This window comes from Emys orbicularis, chromosome 11 (assembly GCF_028017835.1).
Source record: "Emys orbicularis isolate rEmyOrb1 chromosome 11, rEmyOrb1.hap1, whole genome shotgun sequence".
In the NCBI taxonomy this organism is placed as follows: Eukaryota; Metazoa; Chordata; order Testudines; family Emydidae; genus Emys; species Emys orbicularis.
In genome coordinates this window covers 8,803,452-8,822,871 of record NC_088693.1, presented here as the reverse complement: position 1 = coordinate 8,822,871, position 19,420 = coordinate 8,803,452, and the positions used below count along the sequence as shown (strand labels likewise).

At 41.9% G+C, this 19,420-nt stretch overlaps 1 protein-coding gene across 1 annotated transcript in view; it reads right to left on the bottom strand.

Moving 5' to 3' along the window:
- GLI2 (GLI family zinc finger 2) overlaps nucleotides 1–751 on the bottom strand; it is a 200,254-nt gene extending 199,503 nt beyond the window's left edge. Inside the window, exon 1 of the mRNA XM_065413137.1 lies at nucleotides 631–751. Within this exon, the coding sequence (XP_065269209.1) occupies nucleotides 631–751 (121 nt within the window). The remainder of the gene's footprint in view (nucleotides 1–630) is intronic.
- Between the last annotated feature and the right edge of the window lie 18,669 nt (nucleotides 752–19,420).

Below are 19,420 nucleotides of genomic sequence, written 5' to 3'. Positions count from 1 at the left end.
ATTCTGGATTATCCCTGATGTAACAGAAATATTGAGAAACTAGAAGAAGTTTCTTTACTTGTATGTCCTCTTACACAGAATTTAGAATGGAGTATCAGCAGTGACAACCAGAAATGAGATAGTCTTTTTAACTCATTAGAAAAAAAAAATCAAAGCAGATGCAAGAAATATAGATTTTCTACTACAATAACACAAAATGTACTCAGCTCTACCAAACCTAGTAAGTGACATTTTAATTTCCATGTGGCTAAGTGTTAGAAAAAATGCTGCATATATCATAGGAAACCAGGCATCAGTGGGATCAGTGACTGCTTGTCAGAATTTTCTAACGATGATGTTTAATTCAGATTTAGTTTAACAAGAATGGAGTCCTCCCGTCTTCTGACCCCCAAATCTGATTTGGTCACGTGTCATGGTGGGTCACCATGGTACAATAACCCGTTGAATGCTACACCATGACACAGAGCCTGCAAATTGTCAGCTTACAGTTCCTGTGAGACCTTCTAAGGCCAGGAACCCCAATGAATTCAGCACGTTCACATGAGAACAAATGCCACCGTTCTTATTAAATTCTAACAGTCTAATGAAAAACACTCCTGCTGCTTTCAAAGTGTGTAAAACGTAAAGTACCTCCTTGTGCTGCTGCTGCTAAGGGAGCAGGTTTCTTCCCTGTCTCAGGAAAGCCATTCCCCTCCAGAATTGCACCTTTCCCTTCTTTTTTCCCAGCAGCAGTTGAATTGGAAGTTTCCATCTTAGATGCGCATATTCCAGCCCAGGAACCCTAAGGAACACAAACCAAAAACACATTTCTGTTACTTCTTGAACAAAAGAAGCAAAATGAGCCCCAGGAGGGAGAGCCCAATACATCATCACAATCCAAAAGCAAATTTTAAAAAACAACAAAGATCTCCCAAGTTTCTTTCCCTGGCAGCCTGGCTGCTATAATTATAACCAGAAAGGGTTTGGCTCTGCAAAGTGCTGAGTGCTCTCAATTCCCATTGATGTCATGGGAGCTGAAGAGGCTCAGGACCTCAAAGGATCAGGCCCATTTTTTTAATTAAAAGTTTTGACTGGACTTTATTTTGTGGGTTAGTATACAGTCAATCCAAAGAGGTGAACCTTTGTGCTCAATTACTCCCCACCCTCACACTATTTTTCAACCCGCTCGAATGATAATAAACAATAGGTACTCGAGACCCTATGCAACACTCAGGCAAAACTTCCATTGATTCTTGTCTGTTCAATTCGGGTTCTTATTTCATGCCCAAAGTCATATCTGAGAATCAAATTTTTTCCTGAGTAAGGAGTGCGGAATTATGCAATTTAAGCCACAGCTTAAAGTACTGGATATCAAGCACAAGTGTATCTTTATTCATATCTGTAAGACCCCACTCCCATCCTTCCAAAACACTGGTTCTGTGTGAGAAAGAAAGGCTACTCCAATACAATCCTAAAGTGGGTTTCCCCTAGAGGCCCCAGCACATTTTCATTTCTGGTCCCCGTCCACATTAATATAGCTGAAGGCTTCCTAGCTTTATTTGAGACATGTCTATATAGTTCCTACTTTGGGAAAGGTGGAGGTGGGAGATACTGAAACCATTTGGTGCCTCCGTATTACTGGCCCTTCACTCAGGTCTTGAGAGAAATCACAGCAAGATCCCTCTTACATTTTTAATTGTAGTTTGTGTAAATTATCCAGCCTCAAAAATTTGCTGGAATACACAGGCTGCTTCAGTTACAGGAATTAACTGTATCAGCCAAAAAACTTCTGGGAAAGCGTGAGAGAACTTTTGGGTTGGAGTCAGTTTCACTGTAACAGCATCACTTCAAATTTTCTTCACTTTACATTGCGAGTAAAGATTTACAGAGTCCTGAACAGCTTTCATTAAAGAAAGAGTCCACATGCCTTGCAAACTTTTCTCCATATAAAGATTCCAGGAACTCCCATTTGTTTTGTCTGATACATTTTACCCTTTGCTTGGCTGTAACCCAGATGTGAGCTCTTTTTTTCCCTTGCTACCTTGATGATTTTATTTTTATTTTAATGTTTTTATACCTTTAAAAAAATTAAAGAAAAAAAAAATCTCTCTCTCCTCTTGGATTAGTTTACTGTATTATAATGATTCTTATTATTTGTATTATTGTAGCACCTTGGAGCTTCGGTCATGGACCTGGACCCCATTGGGCTTATTGCTAGTGCTTTTTTCACTGAGTTGCTTTCTGAGGCTTTGTCTATACTAGCATTTTTGTCGGTCGGGGTGTGAAAAAAACACCTCCCTGACCAACGTAAGTTTTACCAACCAAAGCGCCGGTGTGAACAGCGCTATGTCATCGGGAGATGCCAACATCGCTACTGCCACTTGTTGGGGGTGGTTTAATTATGCCGATGGGAGAGCTCTCTCCCATCTGTGACGGGTTGGATCACAGAAACCCCCTTGGGAGCTGCCACCCAATGTGCAAAGACTACCCCTGCTCCTGTTTTCCCTGCCAGCTCAGGATTCCAGCACCCTGTCTTGCTGAGCCAGACACTCCAGTCTGCTCTAACAAAGACTCAGGGTCTGAATCACTAGTCCCAAAGCTGCAAGTTTACCCGAAAACCAGCTCACAGGAGTGTGCTTGTCTTTAGCACTCAGATGCCCAACTCCCAATGGGGTCTAAACCCAGATAAATCCGTTTTACCCTGCATAAAGTTTATGCATCCGAAGAAGTGGGTTGTAGCCCACGAAAGCTTATGCTCTAATAAATTTGTTAGTCTCTAAGGTGCCACAAGTACTCCTGTTATTTTTGCGGATACAGACTAACACGGCTGCTACTCTGAAACCTCTCTCCCATTGGCATACAGCAGCTATACGGGACACCTTACAGCAGCACAGCTGCAGAGGTACAGCTGTGCCACTGTAGGTGTGTAGTGTAGACATAGCCTAAGGCCCCGATTCAGTGAAGCATCCCTAATTCAGAAAGGGCACTTAAGCACGTGGTTAACAATAATACTCACTTAAGTCCCATTGAAGTCACTGATTGGGACATAAGCACTTGTTGAAGGTTATCCTCATACTTAAGCATTGAAAAGGGCTGGAATGCTTTCTGAATCAGGATCTAAATAAAGGGCTTTGCAAAGACCCAGGGTATCCACACTACAATTGCTGCTGCAGGTATGCCAATGCAGTATAGACACATACTATAATGACAGAAGGGGTTTTTCTCTTGCTGCAGTAAATCCAACTCCCAGTAGCTAGGTAAGAATTCTTTCATCAACCTAGCCGTATTTAAGGCATGAAACTTTTCACAGCCCTGAGCAACAAGGCTAAGTTGACCTAAGTTTGAGGTGTAGACCAGGCCCCAGTCAGCAGCATGAATAAGCCATTTCTCCTCCCCCCCCCCCCCCGATATTGGTAATATTATGAGAAACCAAACAAACTGATTTAGTCTGACTGGTGTTTTTAAAGAGACAAGGGGGATGAGCTAATATCTTTTATTGGACCAGCTTCTGTTGGAGAGAGAGACAAGCTCTTCAACTCTGTGTAAACTCGAGAGCGCGTCTCTATCACCAACAAAAGTTGGTCCAATAAAAGATATCACCTCACCCACTTTGTCTCTCTAATATTCTGGGACCAACATGGCTACAACACCACTGCATACAGCAATGGTATTTTTTAAAGTCAGTGGTGTTCAGTGCAAAATACTAAGATGACCAGGCTTTGCAATCTTCATTGCTTAATTAGCAGAAAGCAAAAATAAACACACTCTTGAGTGATCTAGAGAACTGACTCCTCGGTATCAGTTTCTAAACAATCAGCAAGACTTCAGAGGGCAGGTTACATAGAGCACAGAAAAAAGCCGCAAGTCCTGTGCTGCCTCTATTAGAGCCACAGTGCAGAATCTCACCCATATCTTTAAAAATAAAACAATCTCTTCAGCTTTGCACATGGTCCTCTTCTCCCTCTACCGTTTCCCCCAAGCTCTCTAGCAGTAGCCTCCTCTCTGTCCCCCATGCTGGTGCAAGAGCCTTCTCCTCTGCAGTTCCTGACTTCTGGAAGAGCTAGCCTATATTTCTTTGCCTCCTCCACTCTTCATGTATTTTAAAGTGCCAAGGGAAAAAGCACTGTTCTCCCTTCCCTCTACATTTTTTTCATTTTCCTCTTGCTGTTTAAGTTCCCAGTTCTGCAAACACTTGTGCACGTGCTTGAGTTTAAGCACTTGAGTAGCCCCATTGAAGTCAATAAGACTAGTCTCACATTTACAGTTAAGCATGTGTGTCACAGGGCAACCGCACTGGTGGCACCCTCTTGCAGCTGGCCACAGCACAACATATGTGCCTGCCTCAGTTTCCCCTCAGTCCAGCCATAAAAACAGCCCAGTCTCGCTCACTGATACAGTCCTACATCTGGGCGTAGTTTATCATGTTCATGTGAAACACTCTTCAGAACACGCATGATACAAGCTATTCTCCTAATTCCCACAGTAAAATTTAGAAAAGTTCCATGATTTTCCATTCCTCTCTTCAGGGACATCATTTTCAGTCCACACACCTGAGTCCACCAGCACTTGGTTCTCTGGTCTTTTCTGCCCTCATTCCAGAGTCCCACTCTCCAGGCCAGCCACCTGAGAGTGACTAGTCTTCATGACTCTTCTACCCAAACACAGACTAACAACTCAGCCCTTTTCAGCATCCCAGCACTGGCTTTTAGCTAACTAGGCCCACCACTAGCCTTCCAGTCCTAGCCAATTCCTACCTCTTCCAGAGAGGGCCTGCAGAATTATCCACTCACTGCAGACTGTCTCCCACAGGCAGCTTTCACCTGCCCTTTTCCTCACGCCTCCAGTCTGTGATCTCAGGTGGCTTTGACTCAGCAGGTCTCTCTCTGCCCTCTAGGTCCCAGGTGCCCTCTGTTAAGCCCAAATTGGAGCGGTGGGGGGAATCAGCTGACTACCACAGGTGCACTGGCCTCTTCCCTCTTAAAGGGTCCATGTCACCCTGTGACAATGTGTTTGCAGTACCAGAGTGTAACTTTGTGGATGCACTGTTTTAACTCAAAAGTGTTTTCTGGGAGTTTTTCTGTAAGAGTGACACAATTTTGCTGGCAAAAAAATTGCACGTGCAGTTAAATTCAGTAGAACAGCTAAGTTGCAGATTTGTAGGCTCAAACTGTAGATGCAAAAATGGAAGCCAACATTTGAAATGATGTGATATACAATTATAAGCTTGACTGATCACATATGAACTGCGCAAGTACCTATGCAGCACTAACTAGGCCCCGTAAGTCCTGTCCACGCACTCACTGGGCTCAATGGCAAACATGGAATAGGTTCATTGGGGCCAAGATTTACAACAATTTAATCTAGAAATTACTTTGGGTTACAGATGATGTATGAAATAAATACACTCAATCGAAGGAGTGTTTGACCTAGGTCTGACATTCTGGGCTTCTGTTCACTAAGCAAATAAACATCAGAGGCTAAATTATTAGTCTGCCACCTGTTTCTTCTTACCCCCTCCTTTCAAGGTTTTCCACTTTTGTTTGAAATCTGACCCCTCCTCTCCCCTCAGGGCTTACTGTGTCCACGGAGCTGCAAAGTTGCTCTTTGTTTCGGATGTTACACAACACTATTATGCTTAGTAAAAAAAGAATTCTTCTTGCAAAGGAACTTATTTCCACGGTGGATGTGAAGATTATGGCCAACATTTTCTAACGTGGGTGCCTCAAGTCAGTAATCTAGATCCATATTTTAGGCATCTAAATAAGTGGCCTGCTTTTCCAAAGTATTGTACCCACAACTCAAATCAACAGAAGATGTGGGAGACTTGGGCAACTTTCACCTAGGTGCCTAAAGATTTAGAGGCCTAATTTTAGGCACTTGGGATTGAAAATTATGTCTAGAAGGGCCAATTTTCAAAAACAGCTAAGGGTTATAGAAGCACAAGTCCTGTTGGCTTTCAATGAGGCATCGATAAGGTAATTAGCCCCTAACAAGAATATTTCTGTGTCCTGGAAGTGCAGTAAAGTTAATAATCAAGAATATTAATGCTCTTAGGCTTCTCTGCTTCAGTGTGTCTTGAAAATTTAGACATTTCAGGCTACATTTTCAACAGTGATTAGTAATTTGGGGTGCCTCAGGAGTAGGGTGCCCAGCCTGAGATACTGTGAAGCAGCCTGCTTTTCAGAAAGTGCTAAGGGACAGAATTGTAAAGGTATTTAAGCATCTAACTCCCATTTAAATCAATGGGAGTTAGGGACCTACCTGTCTTACAAATCTGGCTTTAAGCGCTTACCCTCTGCAAATCAGGCCTCTTTAAAAGGTATCTAAATGTGGGCACCCCAAAAATGGAGACCTCCAAAATCACTGGTTGCTTTTGAAAATATGGCCCTCAGTTATTGCTCTGTGTATTTGAATCTCTGTTTTTATGTTAAATATGAATGAAAAAAATCACCAAGTGATTATAATAAATGGTTGCATTAGAACAGGTAAATCCTTCTCAACCACGAGATTAGAAAAAAGTAGAATGCAACGACTCTAATCTTATGGGATTTAAGGGATTTAGTGGAAATAAGTCTATAATTATTTTTGCTTTGTTAAGGGTACTGGGTGGCTGAGAGAATTGGAAATAGGATATGGGGCCTTTTACCTCTTGGTCACTGATTCTCCAGGGTGGTAATGACCATCTGATAGTCATTCAGGAGCCAATGTGAGTGGGTAGGTGGGTTTCAGATTTTTCCTACCAAATAGGTGTCCCCATCACATAAGCAGTAACTGGTACCCTTGCTGACAGTCTCAGCAGAGCAGCCAGGGAATAAATAGGCAGATCAACTGAATTACTCTCTGACCTTTAGATGGGGTTGAGTGGCCAGGCAGTGTGAGGAAAGCTTCCACTCCCACTACCATCCAATATGAATTCTGGAGGCAGCATGGCCTTGTGGTTAAGGCACAGACCTAGGACTCCAGATAGCTAGGTTCTCTTCTTGGCTCTGCCACAGATTTCCTGTGACTTCACCTCTCTATTCCTCAGTTTCCACATCTGTGAAAGGGAGACACCATACTTACCTACCTCACTGAAGTTCTATGAGACTTAATTTTGTCATGTTTGCAAAGTGCTATGAGATCCCCAGAAGGAAGAGGCTACAGAAAGTAGTATAATTTTGAGTATAAGGAAATATAAAGGCTATTTTCCAGGGCTGTCAATCCCACCCTATTCATGAGCACTACATTCATATTTTTTAAGCAATACATCTTTTGCTCTCTGCTCAGTGCTAAACTTTTTTCCACTGCTCTGTGCCACACAGAATTCATGAATTCAGGGACAGATTAATTCTAACTGCAAGCCATTTGGCAGGAAAAAGGGTTTCACAGGGATCCTACTTTTTACAGATAAAGAGCATGCATATAGGAGTTACTATACAGAGAAAAACCCTGTCCATTTATTCAAACACCAACCTGCGCCCTCAGTCATTACTCAAAATTAGAAATTGAAAATGGATTACTTCGTTTGTCCTTTAGGTTTCGCAACCTTCTCTACAGGCAGAGGGTTAGGTTTGATTTTGACACTAATACCAAGCACTGTTCATATCCCCTGTAATATGATTCTGCGGTGGCATTAAAAAGGCAGGTAAGTGAGAGCCGAAAGGAAAGTGCTATGGGATTTGCCCTAGACAACCCCAAATATTTTAACAGCTGCATTGTATATTAAGAGGGAGAAATCCCAACAGAATTAAAAACAACAAAGCCACATTTGCCTTTGAGCAAAAACAGAAGCCATAAAACTTTCCTAATAAAACAATCCTTCCTGTTAAGTGCATGAGGAATGGTCACAAGTGCTCTTCCAAAACACCCATCTTCTTCTAGGGCCACCAGCTTGAAGCTAACTCCCAGCTAGACTGCAAATAAACAGATGCTCATCAGATTCCACTTTATTTTATTTTATTTTATTTTATTTTATTTTATTAGGAAAGTTTTAGTTAAGTTTGAACATTTCTGAGTTTTTCATTAAAAAAAAACCAATAATGCAGATAATCTAGAATCTAATGCAGAGAATCTAAAATTTTCAGTGAAAAATAATTACCAAGTTTGACCAGTCTACTTAATTTTCTATGATTTTCAGGCTTACTGTGATAAGGCAGCAGACAACAATAAAGCTCAGAGATGGGTCTGTTCCATAAAGAACACAGTAGGGCCAATGAATGGCATTTGCGAGATCAAGAACCAATCTGCCAACACAACATCGGGAGAAAGGCTTCCTAAAGAGTCCTTCCGGTACAGCTCTGCTTCTTTTTCACAGATCTCAAGATATTTATAGAACTCTATTCTCTCTTTCATTTAAAATCTAATTCTCTTATACAAGATTAAAATGATGAAATACACAATTAAATTAATTAGCTTAAAAATTAAAACCTGTTTCACCTTATACCATCTTCATTTGTATGAACAGAGGGATATTTTCAGAGTCTGTTCTTTAGTAATGGGCTGTGTAACACAGAAAAAGCCCTTTGCATGCAATCAGTTATGAAATACAGTTTGAGCCAAGTGTTTGAACATTGGCTCAATACAGTGGTTGTTGTGATCCTTTTCAGTCTTCTGTTCTGGGTTACACAGCTGTGATAGCAATTATTTCAGTGAAGCCCTCAGCTTTACAACAGAGCAGAATTTGACCCCCTTTCTATCAACAGCAGCCTCAGATTAATAAAGTTATTTCTCTCCACATGCCAGAAGTAAATGTGTGGACCACTCAAACATGCAGTTTATCACTTAAGGATCTAAAAATGTTTATAAAATACAGTATCAGTCAAACGTAACAGCAGCATAAATAAGAAGTCATGATTAATCAATTGTGAAGTCCTTTGGACGACAGGTTCCCAGTCAAGCCAATTCATTTTCAACTACTCTGCCCTTGGAAATGACTCAAATGTGCATCTTGTAAGGTCTTCACCATGCCTTCAATGTATATGAGAGCACTCATTCTCTACTGCATGTACCTTACAGGAGGAAGGAACCTTACATTGAAGATGACCTGCTCTATTCCTACGCCACTGTACACTATTATTTAGAACTTCATATTTACTTTATTCCAGACCAAAATCCTCAAACAGGGCTAGAGTCAGCATGTTGCTGAGAATCCTCATGTCACTTTGATTTTAAAGGGAGATGAAGATACTCAGTGTATTATTATTAACTACTTATTTGTATTACCAGCAACCATACTTGGAGTGAACAGCACAGGTTGCAGTAGAGAAGCACCGGGAAGTCAGTCTGTATGCACATGGCTGGAAAGATAGCTGCAGTTGCAGCATCTCAGTAAATAGTTGCACAACAACGGGGAAGTTAGGGTACTATTGATAAGGGAAGAAGAAAGATGGGGAGGAGAGGGCAGGGATCCTGGTGGGGAGGCAGCGATCCAGCAAGAGGAAAGATTGTTGGTGGGGGCACACAGAACCCCGGCATGTGGCAGAGTGGAGAATGAGACACGCAGCTATTGGGGGGAAAGGGCCCCTGCAATGGGGAAATGGGGCACAGTGGTATGGGAGAAGGGGGACACACAGAGCACCTGGAATGAGGGAGGAGATGGGGGGAGATGCAGGGAGTCCCTGAAATCAAGGGAGATGTCAGGGTAGAACAAGGAATTCTTGTGAGTCGGGAATGGAGGGATGCAAGGAACCCCTGGTGTGTGCAATACGCTCAGACTACAGACACTACAGAGCATGCAACCCCCTAGTACACTCTATCATCTATTTGTAATGGTTTAGGGCATGGCAGGGCTCACACGATGCAAACAATCTGACTCTTTATAAGGTTCCATGCAGAGAAAAAGGGAAAGGAAAAGGAAGAATGATTGATGTTGTACAAGGAATGAACCTCAATTGTTCTACCATTCTTACAGAAGATACAATATTTAATTTACATGAGATGAAGCCAACAGTTTAAATGCAGATTGGGTTGGTGGCAGTGATCAGAAGTTATTACCAAGTGGAGGCCCATAACTAATGAGTTGACTGTATCACATACATCACCATCACAATTAGCCCTAATGGGCCTACCTGTTGGCAGTCTCAGAAGAAGCCAAAGACTAAATGGGCCATGGGCAGTGAACTACTTTCTCTCTTCCTAGAACTGGTCATTTCCAGGTCATGCTTGAGGTATATTGGTGGACAGGAGGTAGTACTAGAAGAACCTGTACTGTACCCATTGAGTGAATTCAGCGTATCAAAATGCCAATTCAGTATTTTCCATGAGTATTAAATTCACTTTAATTTTGTAACTTATTTATTTTTAAGCTATTTGGGTTTTTTAATTCTTTTTAAAGAAAGGATCTTGGATCTGTTTCCCAATTTCATGTACATTTTTGAGTCAGCTAATTGCTGCGGAAAGACACCAGCATAGACTTAGAGCCTTGAACAGAAATTATCTTTCACATGCTGGGTTAAAACTATAACAATACATCATCAAAACATATGAGCAGACATGAAAGCCCAGAGTCAGACACAGATTAAGCACACGGTCCATGCTGAGACATGCATACAGGGGTATGCAACTTTCTCTTCTCTTTTAGAAGTTGTCTTTGTTTCTTACTTTGGAAGAGTCGAGAGGATAGTGGGGTTGGGGGAAGAGCCGTTTGCAGTGGAAAAGGAAAACAAAGTCATACTCGTACTTTCAAAACCTATTCAACATGTCTAATCATGAGAGATTTTTACCATACAAAATTCCAACAAGCGAAGAACTGTCATGCAGAGATAGTCAAGATGCCATTGCATTAAGAACCTGGGTTAATATGCTGTGAAAATACAGGGGAGTATATTGCCTGATAAGCAACATTGCTCAGAATTGATGTATTGCCATTAGACAGACCTCATCAAAAAAATTCTAACTGAAGGGTTTTTTTTCCCATCATAAAACAGACAAAACAGACATTTTCACAAAAGAATTGTGTCTATGGAAAAATTTCTGAGTTTTCATTGAAAACTTACAAAGTTTTCCATTTTCAGCGACTGAAAACTTTCTGGTTTTTCAATGAAAACCTCTTCCTTTCTCTCCTGATAACCAAAACATCTACCTTTCAACTTCTCTATTTTGTTAGTGATAACTGTTTAGTAAGACTTGAGTAATAAACATCTCCCAGAATGCTGATAAACTCCAATGTGTTTATGCTCTGCCAATGGCGCTTTTGCTGAATACACATTCCTTTACCATGTAGTTATGTCTATTTTGCTACAAGTGATTAGATGACTAAGACATAAAACTGTCCACCAAAAGGAAATGGTTACTATGTGATTGCTGCCTGGTCTCATGCAAGAACTGACTTGGTATCTTGGTCTAGTGGGCAGATGCTAGCACCACAAAAAATCACCTTCACTGATTTATTCTCTCAATAGAGAGAACAAGGAAAAAGAACTTCACCATATCAGACTTGAGGAACAGTGCCATGTCATTGTGGGGAAGCTTCTCCTCTTGCTGCCATGCTGGATCTGTTCTCCAGATGAAATGCAATAGGGCTGAGAAGCCAGCAATTTTCATGTGCACAAAACTCACTGGAACAAAAACAAACAAACAAAAAACAACTCTCCACTATGCTTTTACAAAATGAAAACAAGTTGCTATGACTGGGCGGAGTAGTTTATGAGCCATACTGTTTAAGAATGTAACATCTAGGCATTTTAACTTATTCAAGTGGAAGAACTGCACTTTGTGGTAACTGGGCCAGGAACTCAGCAATTCAGTTAGTGGTGGATTCTCTCTTGCTGTAACCCAATTATTATTCAGAAGCCACAGTCATGCCAGGACTTTGTGGGATTAAGGAACAGACTATGATGAACAGCAGCCACACTGTGCTACTATTTGGGGTAGCTGGATAGTAGACACTACTGGGATAGCAGAATGCTGATATTTATCAATTTACTTGTACAGTTAACAAAATCCAGCCTCTTGAAAGGATTTAGACTGTTGAGTCATGCAAATAGCTAGCCTATGAAACCCAGTGTTCTTATGAGCATTACCCTCCTCCATTCCCTTCTATTCTTTGCTACAATCTAATTTAAGGCAAGAAAATAAGTGTAAACTCTTCAAGATAAGGACCAAGTCTCTGTATGTTTTTTTGTAATATACTGCCTAGCTTAAAGGGGCTTTGATACTGATTGGGGTTTTGGGTACAACTACAATAAAAAAAAAAAAACTAGTAAAGAGTTACTATTGTACACTATAGCTATTTTAATTTCAGTTCTCAGTTATTGGATAAGGGAAAGAAAAAATATTTTAGCCCTCCTCAAATAAATTATAGAATAAACAGCATCAGTTACTGGACAGTTCAGCTATAGTTTGTTTTCTTATTTATACAGAAGCATTGGTGTGCAAGTGAGTTAAAGAAAGGACAAAATTTCCTGCTCTCAAAAACTTACAGTCTGAGAAAGTATCCCTAATCAGGAAAGCACTTACTAAAGTCTCATTGAAGCCAATGGAACTTAAGCACATGGCTGATTTCTTCCACTACAAATGTGTTCTCTCTTCCTTCAGTTCCGCCATCTTCCTTGCTAAACAATTCTACTTCTAAAACGTATTCCCTGCTGCCGTTTGCCATCTTTGATTTACTCTGCAAGCCTTCCCCCTCTTCCTGCCTCAACTTCTCCCTCGGCCTGTTTCTTCCAAGAGAAAATTGACAAAATATGGTGTGACCTTTCCCCCTCCCCTTGGTTCACCCTGCTTTCCAGCTTCCCCTTCAACAAAGGTCAGGATTTTGTCAGGATCCTGGAGTACAGGATCCTCTATTCCCCTCTATTCGGCACTGGAGAGGCCACATCAGGAGTATTGTGTCCAGTTTTGGGGCCCCCACTACAGAAAAGATGTGGACAAATTGGAGAGAGTCCAGCGAAGGGCAATGAAAATGATTAGGGAGCTGGGGCACATGACTTACGAGGAGAGGCTGAGGGAATGGGCTTGTTTAGTCTGCAGAAGAGAAGAATGAGAGGGAATTTGATAGCTGCTTTCAACTACCTGAAGGAGGGTTCCAAAGAGGATGGAGGTAGGCTGTTCTCAGTGGTTGACGATGACAGAACAAGGAGCAATGGTCTCAAGGTGCAATGGGGGAGGTCAAGGTTGGATATTAGGAAAAGCTATTTCACTAGGATGGTGGTGAAGCACTGGAATGGGTTACCTAGGGAGCTGGTGGAATCTTCATCCTTAGAGGTTTTTAAGGCCTGGCTTGGCAAAGCCCTGGTTGGGATGATTTAGTTGGGATTGGTCCTGCTTTGAGCAGGGGGTTGAACTAGATGACCTCCTGAGGTCTCTTCCAACCCTAATCTTCTATGATTCTATAATTCTAACTCTCTCCACCTTCTCCCATCATAGACACAGAAGTTTCTCATCTGTTCTCCTCCTTTAACCCTCCACTTGCCTCAGTGACCCCATCTTATTTTCTGATCTCCCTTCCCCCGCATTTTCATCCCTTCTCTTACTTGTCTCCTTAATCTCTCAATTTCCTCTGGCTCTTTCCCCTCACAATACAAACATGCTTTTGTCTCTCCCATATTAAAAAAACCATTTGATCTCACTTGCCTCTCCAGCTACCACTGCACCTCCCTTTCATCTATCAGCTCTTTGAATGGGTAGTTTATGCTATCTGGAGTTCATGTCCTCCAATTGAATTGTAGACTTTCTCCAGTCCAGCTTCCGCCGCACTTGCATTCCACCGAAACTGCTCTTGCCAAAGTCTCTAATGACCTCTTCCTAGCCAAAGATCAGAACCAGTTCTCTTTCCTTATCCTTCTTGACCTGTCAGGTGTCTTCAACATGAATCATACTCTTCCGCTTGAAATCTTGTCCTCCCTTGGCTTCTGTGACTCTGTCCTCTCCTGGTTCTCCTCCTAGGTCTCTAACAGCTCCTTCAGCATTTCCTTCAGAGGAGCCTCCTTCTCCCATGCTCCACCTCCAACTTTCTGTGGGGCTTCCTTAGGGCTCTGTCATTGGTTCCCTTCTCTTCTCATCTGCAAACAGAAATTCAACTACCATCTCTGTGCTGATTACTGAAAATTCTACCTCTCTGCCCCAGACCTGTCTCCTTCTGTCCAAACTAAAATCTCTGCCTCTCTCTCTCTGACATCTTCTCATGGATGTCCAGCTATCAGCTCAACCTCAATATGGCTAAAACAGAACTCTTAATCTTCCCCACTACCTCCTTTCTCAATCACAGTGGGCAACACCACGATCCTGCCTGTCACTCAGGCCTGTAACCTGGACATCATTTTCAACTCAGATCACTCTAGGTCCTCATATCCAGGCTATGCCTAAATCCCACCAATTCTTTCTGCATAGCATCACTAAGATACGGCCTTTCCTATGAATCCACACAGCTAAAACTCTTGTCAAGGCTTCCATCATCGCTCCTCTCAGTTACTGCAAAATCTGGCCTTGACAAATGCAATCTTGCCTTGCTGATATCCATTCAGAAAGTCGCTACAAAGATCATACTCCTAGCCTGTCACTTTGACCATGTCACCCCTCTCTTTGCATCTCTATACCAAACATAAGCTAACACACTTTCAAAGCTCTTTGTGGCCTATTCCCACCCTACCTTTTATTCAACTCTCACCTCTGACTGACCCATGGCATCAGTCTTCATCACCCACTTATTACATTTTCAAACAAGCATCTTTGCTTTCTCCCATGCTTTCCCTCACACTTGGGAGGCACTCACTCCCCATAAAGATCTGCAAAGCTATCTCATTGTACCTCTTCACAACCCTTCTTAAAACTCTCCTTTGCCATGTTGCCTACACAAAATCTTGACAATGGTTAGGCTGCTGGTGTGCTGAGACCACAGCCTATCATGTTGCCTACATTTTGGTCCAAATTTTTAAAGTTGTGGGGGGCACATACATACACAAATATGCGGGATTGAGTGAGCAAATATGGATGACCTCACAATTTCTGCCCACAAGCCTCTATTTCCTGTCAACTACAATTTTTCTCTTACACTTTGTTCCACATTTTGGGTCTTGAGAATTTATTTGACACCTTCATGCATTACAACTGAGTCAGTTCACCTCATCCGCTGTTCTGGAGATAAGGGTCTATCAATATTTCTATTGCAATCTCAGATTTTCAGGAATTTTCTGCTAGCCATAAAAAGTTACCCCAGCTGGAAACCCGGAATAACAGAGCCATGGAGAGTACGTTCTTTTTAAAACAAAATCTGTCTGGAATCCATTTGGTGATCATTTCTAAATCATTAGCAGCACTGCAGCGTAGACATTTTCTAGATTAGGACTCTTGCTTTGGTACGACGGTAATTCAAAACCTGGCTCTTTTTAAAATGAAAACATCCAGGCAAGCAGACAGCACCTCTGCTGCTTCAGAGAAAAGGAACCAGGAGGCACGCACAGGGTTGACTTTTCATTAATACATCTCACTGGGATTTTTAAGGAGAGTTAGTGAGCTTGAGCATCTCTTACTGATGTGGCAGAGGGTGCTTTTAGAGTCTGTTGTATTCACAATCAGTTAGCTGTTTCGTTGCTGTCACATGAACCCCAAGGGGCAGATCCTCAGCTGATGGAAAGTGTCATAGCTCCACTGATGTAAATGGGGCCATGAGACTTTACACTATGTGACTTGGATAAAGCGCTTTTACCACCTTCCCATGTAACAGGTATGTCACCTTTGCAAGGCCATTGCTCCAGTGAACCAATGACAATTAAAGATGCAATTCAGTACAGTCTAGATCAGCAGCGAAAGGACAGGGCCATTTCCTTAGTAACACCAGTATCATACTTTATTGGAGAGCCTACGTGGCCCAGGGACGATGCAAACCTACAGTATGTAGAAGGCCTGTGGTCCACCTCAGTGAAAATATCTATGGGGGCAGGGGAATGTTCCAGCCAGGATACTTCCCTTGACAATTACTGCAGTGACTCTCTGATTCTATGGCAGGCCAATGTGGTGGGAAGGAGATTGAAGAGCTACAGGACACATTCTTGTCCCACCTCAGGGATTTAGCACATTGTCTCCACGCTGGCCCAAAAGACTTGAACATGAATGCCCGGTGTTGTCAATAGACACCAAGACCCAATAAAAAATTAATGGCAAAATCATGAAATAAGGAGGCCGAGATTCAGACCAACCCCCAGGAAAACAATAAAAGAAAGGACCAAAATGTTTCGATTAAACTGAAAAACAAAAGATATTTTTCCAGTGGAACCCAACACTGCAGCCCTGTAACAGTGAACAAGAAGCTGAAACCAAGAAACCAAGTAGAAATAAATGAAACCAACGATTCTATTTTCTTGTTGTCTCATCCAAGAAAGAAATAGTCAAGTTAACAGCAGAGTGCAATTTTTAAAAAAATCTAATTTCCTTGTCCATTTTTATAATCAGAGAAAAAAATATTTTTAGGGGTTTTTAATTAATAAATTTATAACCTGATAGGAAGCCATTAATTCTCTTCATTATAACTAGGTAGCGAAAAGACATGTAAGCTCACCCATTATTGGAAGATCACACAACAAGTGCAGAAGGCACAATGCAGAGCCAGAACATCCAGAGGAATTCTGAATACTACAGTTGGGAAAGTTTAGGTCAAACTTTTACTGTTACATTTGGTGGCATGTTTCTTCTTGGCCTTTTTTAGAGTCAGTTTCATATCTGGATGGTCCAGTGGTTAGTTACTAATCTAAGATTTGGGACACTTAGGTTCAATTCCCTGCTCTGCCATAGATTTCCTTTATAACCTTGAACAAATCACTTAGACTGTGTGGGCCTCAGTTCCCTACTGTAATGGACCATGACATAGGCAGTCTGGCCTAGCACTCACAGCTGGACTGAGGTCTGCCCACTAGGAGATGGTAGGCAATGGTCAGGAGCTGGAGGAATCCTAAGAACCAGATTCCATAAGCAAGAGCCAGGGTTAGAGTCAGCCGGGGTCAAAGACCGGAGATCAGAGGCAGTACCAGGTTAGAACTGAGAGGCAGGAATTGGGGTCAGAGGCTGAAAATCAAGCAGGCCAAAGTCTGTGTGATTGCCAGACAACTTCCTGGGACATCCCTGGGGTTAAATGGGGGACTTGGCCAATCAGAGGGCTGCAGGGTACCGTCACTCTGGGTTTCTTGGGAAGCACATCCCGCTGTGCTTACTCTCCCATAGTTCTCCTTGGGTGTGCCTCTGCATGGTCTCCAGGTGGCACTGTAGAAATATCAACTGTCCCAGACTCCACAGATGTGGGTTCTAGTCCGCAACTCTTTACACCTGCCTGTAAAATGGGGGTAATAACACTACCCTACCTCAAAGGTATGGTTTGAGACTAAATACATCAAAGCTTGTGAGACAGTAGGAGCCACATAAGTATCCAAGATACATAGCTATAAGTTACAACTTTTATCGCAATAGACTCTAACCTGGCCTTGAAGAATGAGGGACTATTAGCTCCTTTCTACCTCTTAGGTTTGTGATCATATTTTTGATACTGCCAGTCCCATGAATGCTTTGGAGGATATACTTGGCTGAAGTCTCCAGAAAGTGGTTAACACATGCTTGTTTTGCCAGATCAAGCTCCTCTTCAGAGTAATCAAGCTCTAAGAGAAAAATATCTCCTGGCCAAAACCTGGTAGTACTAAATATCTAATGGCTTCTTTTAAAATGCTCATTTTTTCTCTCCCGTAGAAGCTATCTTTCCAAACCTTTACAGCTGTCAATGTAAATTAATTATTTCAATTACCCTAAGCAGCACCTTGTCATATAATTACCCCAAATAGCGCCTTGTCACACGTATTAACTACCCTCAAACAAACAGCTGCAGATCCAACCAGCTCATGTTTCAAAAATCTCCACAGCGAAAGCCATTACAATTCATGTATTATCATAGGAGCCAAATCTTAGAATGGAACCTCCAGTCCTGAACTGCAACGAATATGGATGAATGTTGGGGCACAATGCCACACATTGACCCCATATACCCAGCAAAAGAGCATCACCATATGTACACTATATAGGAATTGCCACGCTGGAATAGTCCAGTGGTTCAACTCATCCAGCGTCATGTGTGACTGTGGCCAATAGTGGATGCTTCAGAGTAAAGCTACTTTTGTGGACCTAATTGCGTGATACCAGGCTAAAGTCACAGTGACCAACAATATTAATAGGATGGGCGTCTCTTTCTGACCCCTCAATTGTTGATCAGCTTGTGCCATGCAGCACGAAGCTTGAAATGAGGGGTAACACTACTCTTCTATTTCATGAGGTGCTCTGCTTATTCATTCATATTGGTAAATGCTTTGAGATCCTTGGATGGAAGATGCCACAGAAGTGCAAAGCATTATTATAAAACCACCTCCGAATTTGTATTGTATAACCAGAAATACTATTCCCTATTCATATAAATGTCTCAGCCTTTGAAACTCACAGCGCTACCTGCTAATTTACTAAGACCACTAACTATACCCTATCACTTTTCAACTTAATCACAATTGCCTTACAGGAGATTAACATAGCGAGCACTTGCACAGCTGACGTGCCTTTAAAAAAAATTCCCAGAGTTAAAACTTGTATAAATAATGTAAGTGACATGGAATATAATTATTAAATGTTGTCATTTTGGAAGAAAATTAATTAGCAATAGCTGTAGCTGTCTTGTGTCTGTTTAAGCAGCGCGCATCTCAATTAAAATTTAATTGCAACAGATTCAGTCACAGCAGGGTAAAACTAATGGACATAAAAAAGCAGCCTGAGCTTATATTGCTGCCTAACAGAAGAAATGCACTAGAAATGGAGGGGGTTGGGAGAGAAAGAGAACGGCATCAAGGAAGCATGCTGCTGTTCAGCCAAATAACTCATCAGTTGCAAAGGGAGCTGTTTCATTCACAAAACAGCTGAGTGATATCAGACTGCTTAAACCACCCAAACTGCAAACCGAAGTACAATAAACTGCTTTCCACAGAGCAGATCACAGATGCATCTTTTCATCTAATCAATGCAGCATTGGGGGAGTAGGGTGGTCACCATGTTACTGTGTCCTGAAGTTGTGGTTTTTTCTCTTGAGTATACCAGTTTCAGTCAACTCCCAGGAAACACCTAAAACTGAATGGGTCCTGGAATGGCCTTCCTTAAAAGAGAAGCTGGAAAGTTTTTCCAAATAAAGTCTAAAGTCTTTCTAGAGTCCCAAATTACATGGGGAGGGGGGAGGGAGATTTTCAAAGGCGCAAATTAGAGCTGCACCTCCACCTTCAACTTTCTCACCAACAGAAGTAGGCTCTCTACTACCCAACTCCAACTGACTTTCAGATGGAACTGGGTGCCCCACTGCCTTTGAAAATTTTCCCTAACAGTCTGCAGTAGATTGAAATGTGATAAATAATTATGGGTAGTATTAGTAAACAGTGATTTTGGGTGCCAATACTGTGACATCTTAAAGGAGCTTGATTTCAGAAAGTGCTTAGCATCCATCATCTGCCATTTAAGG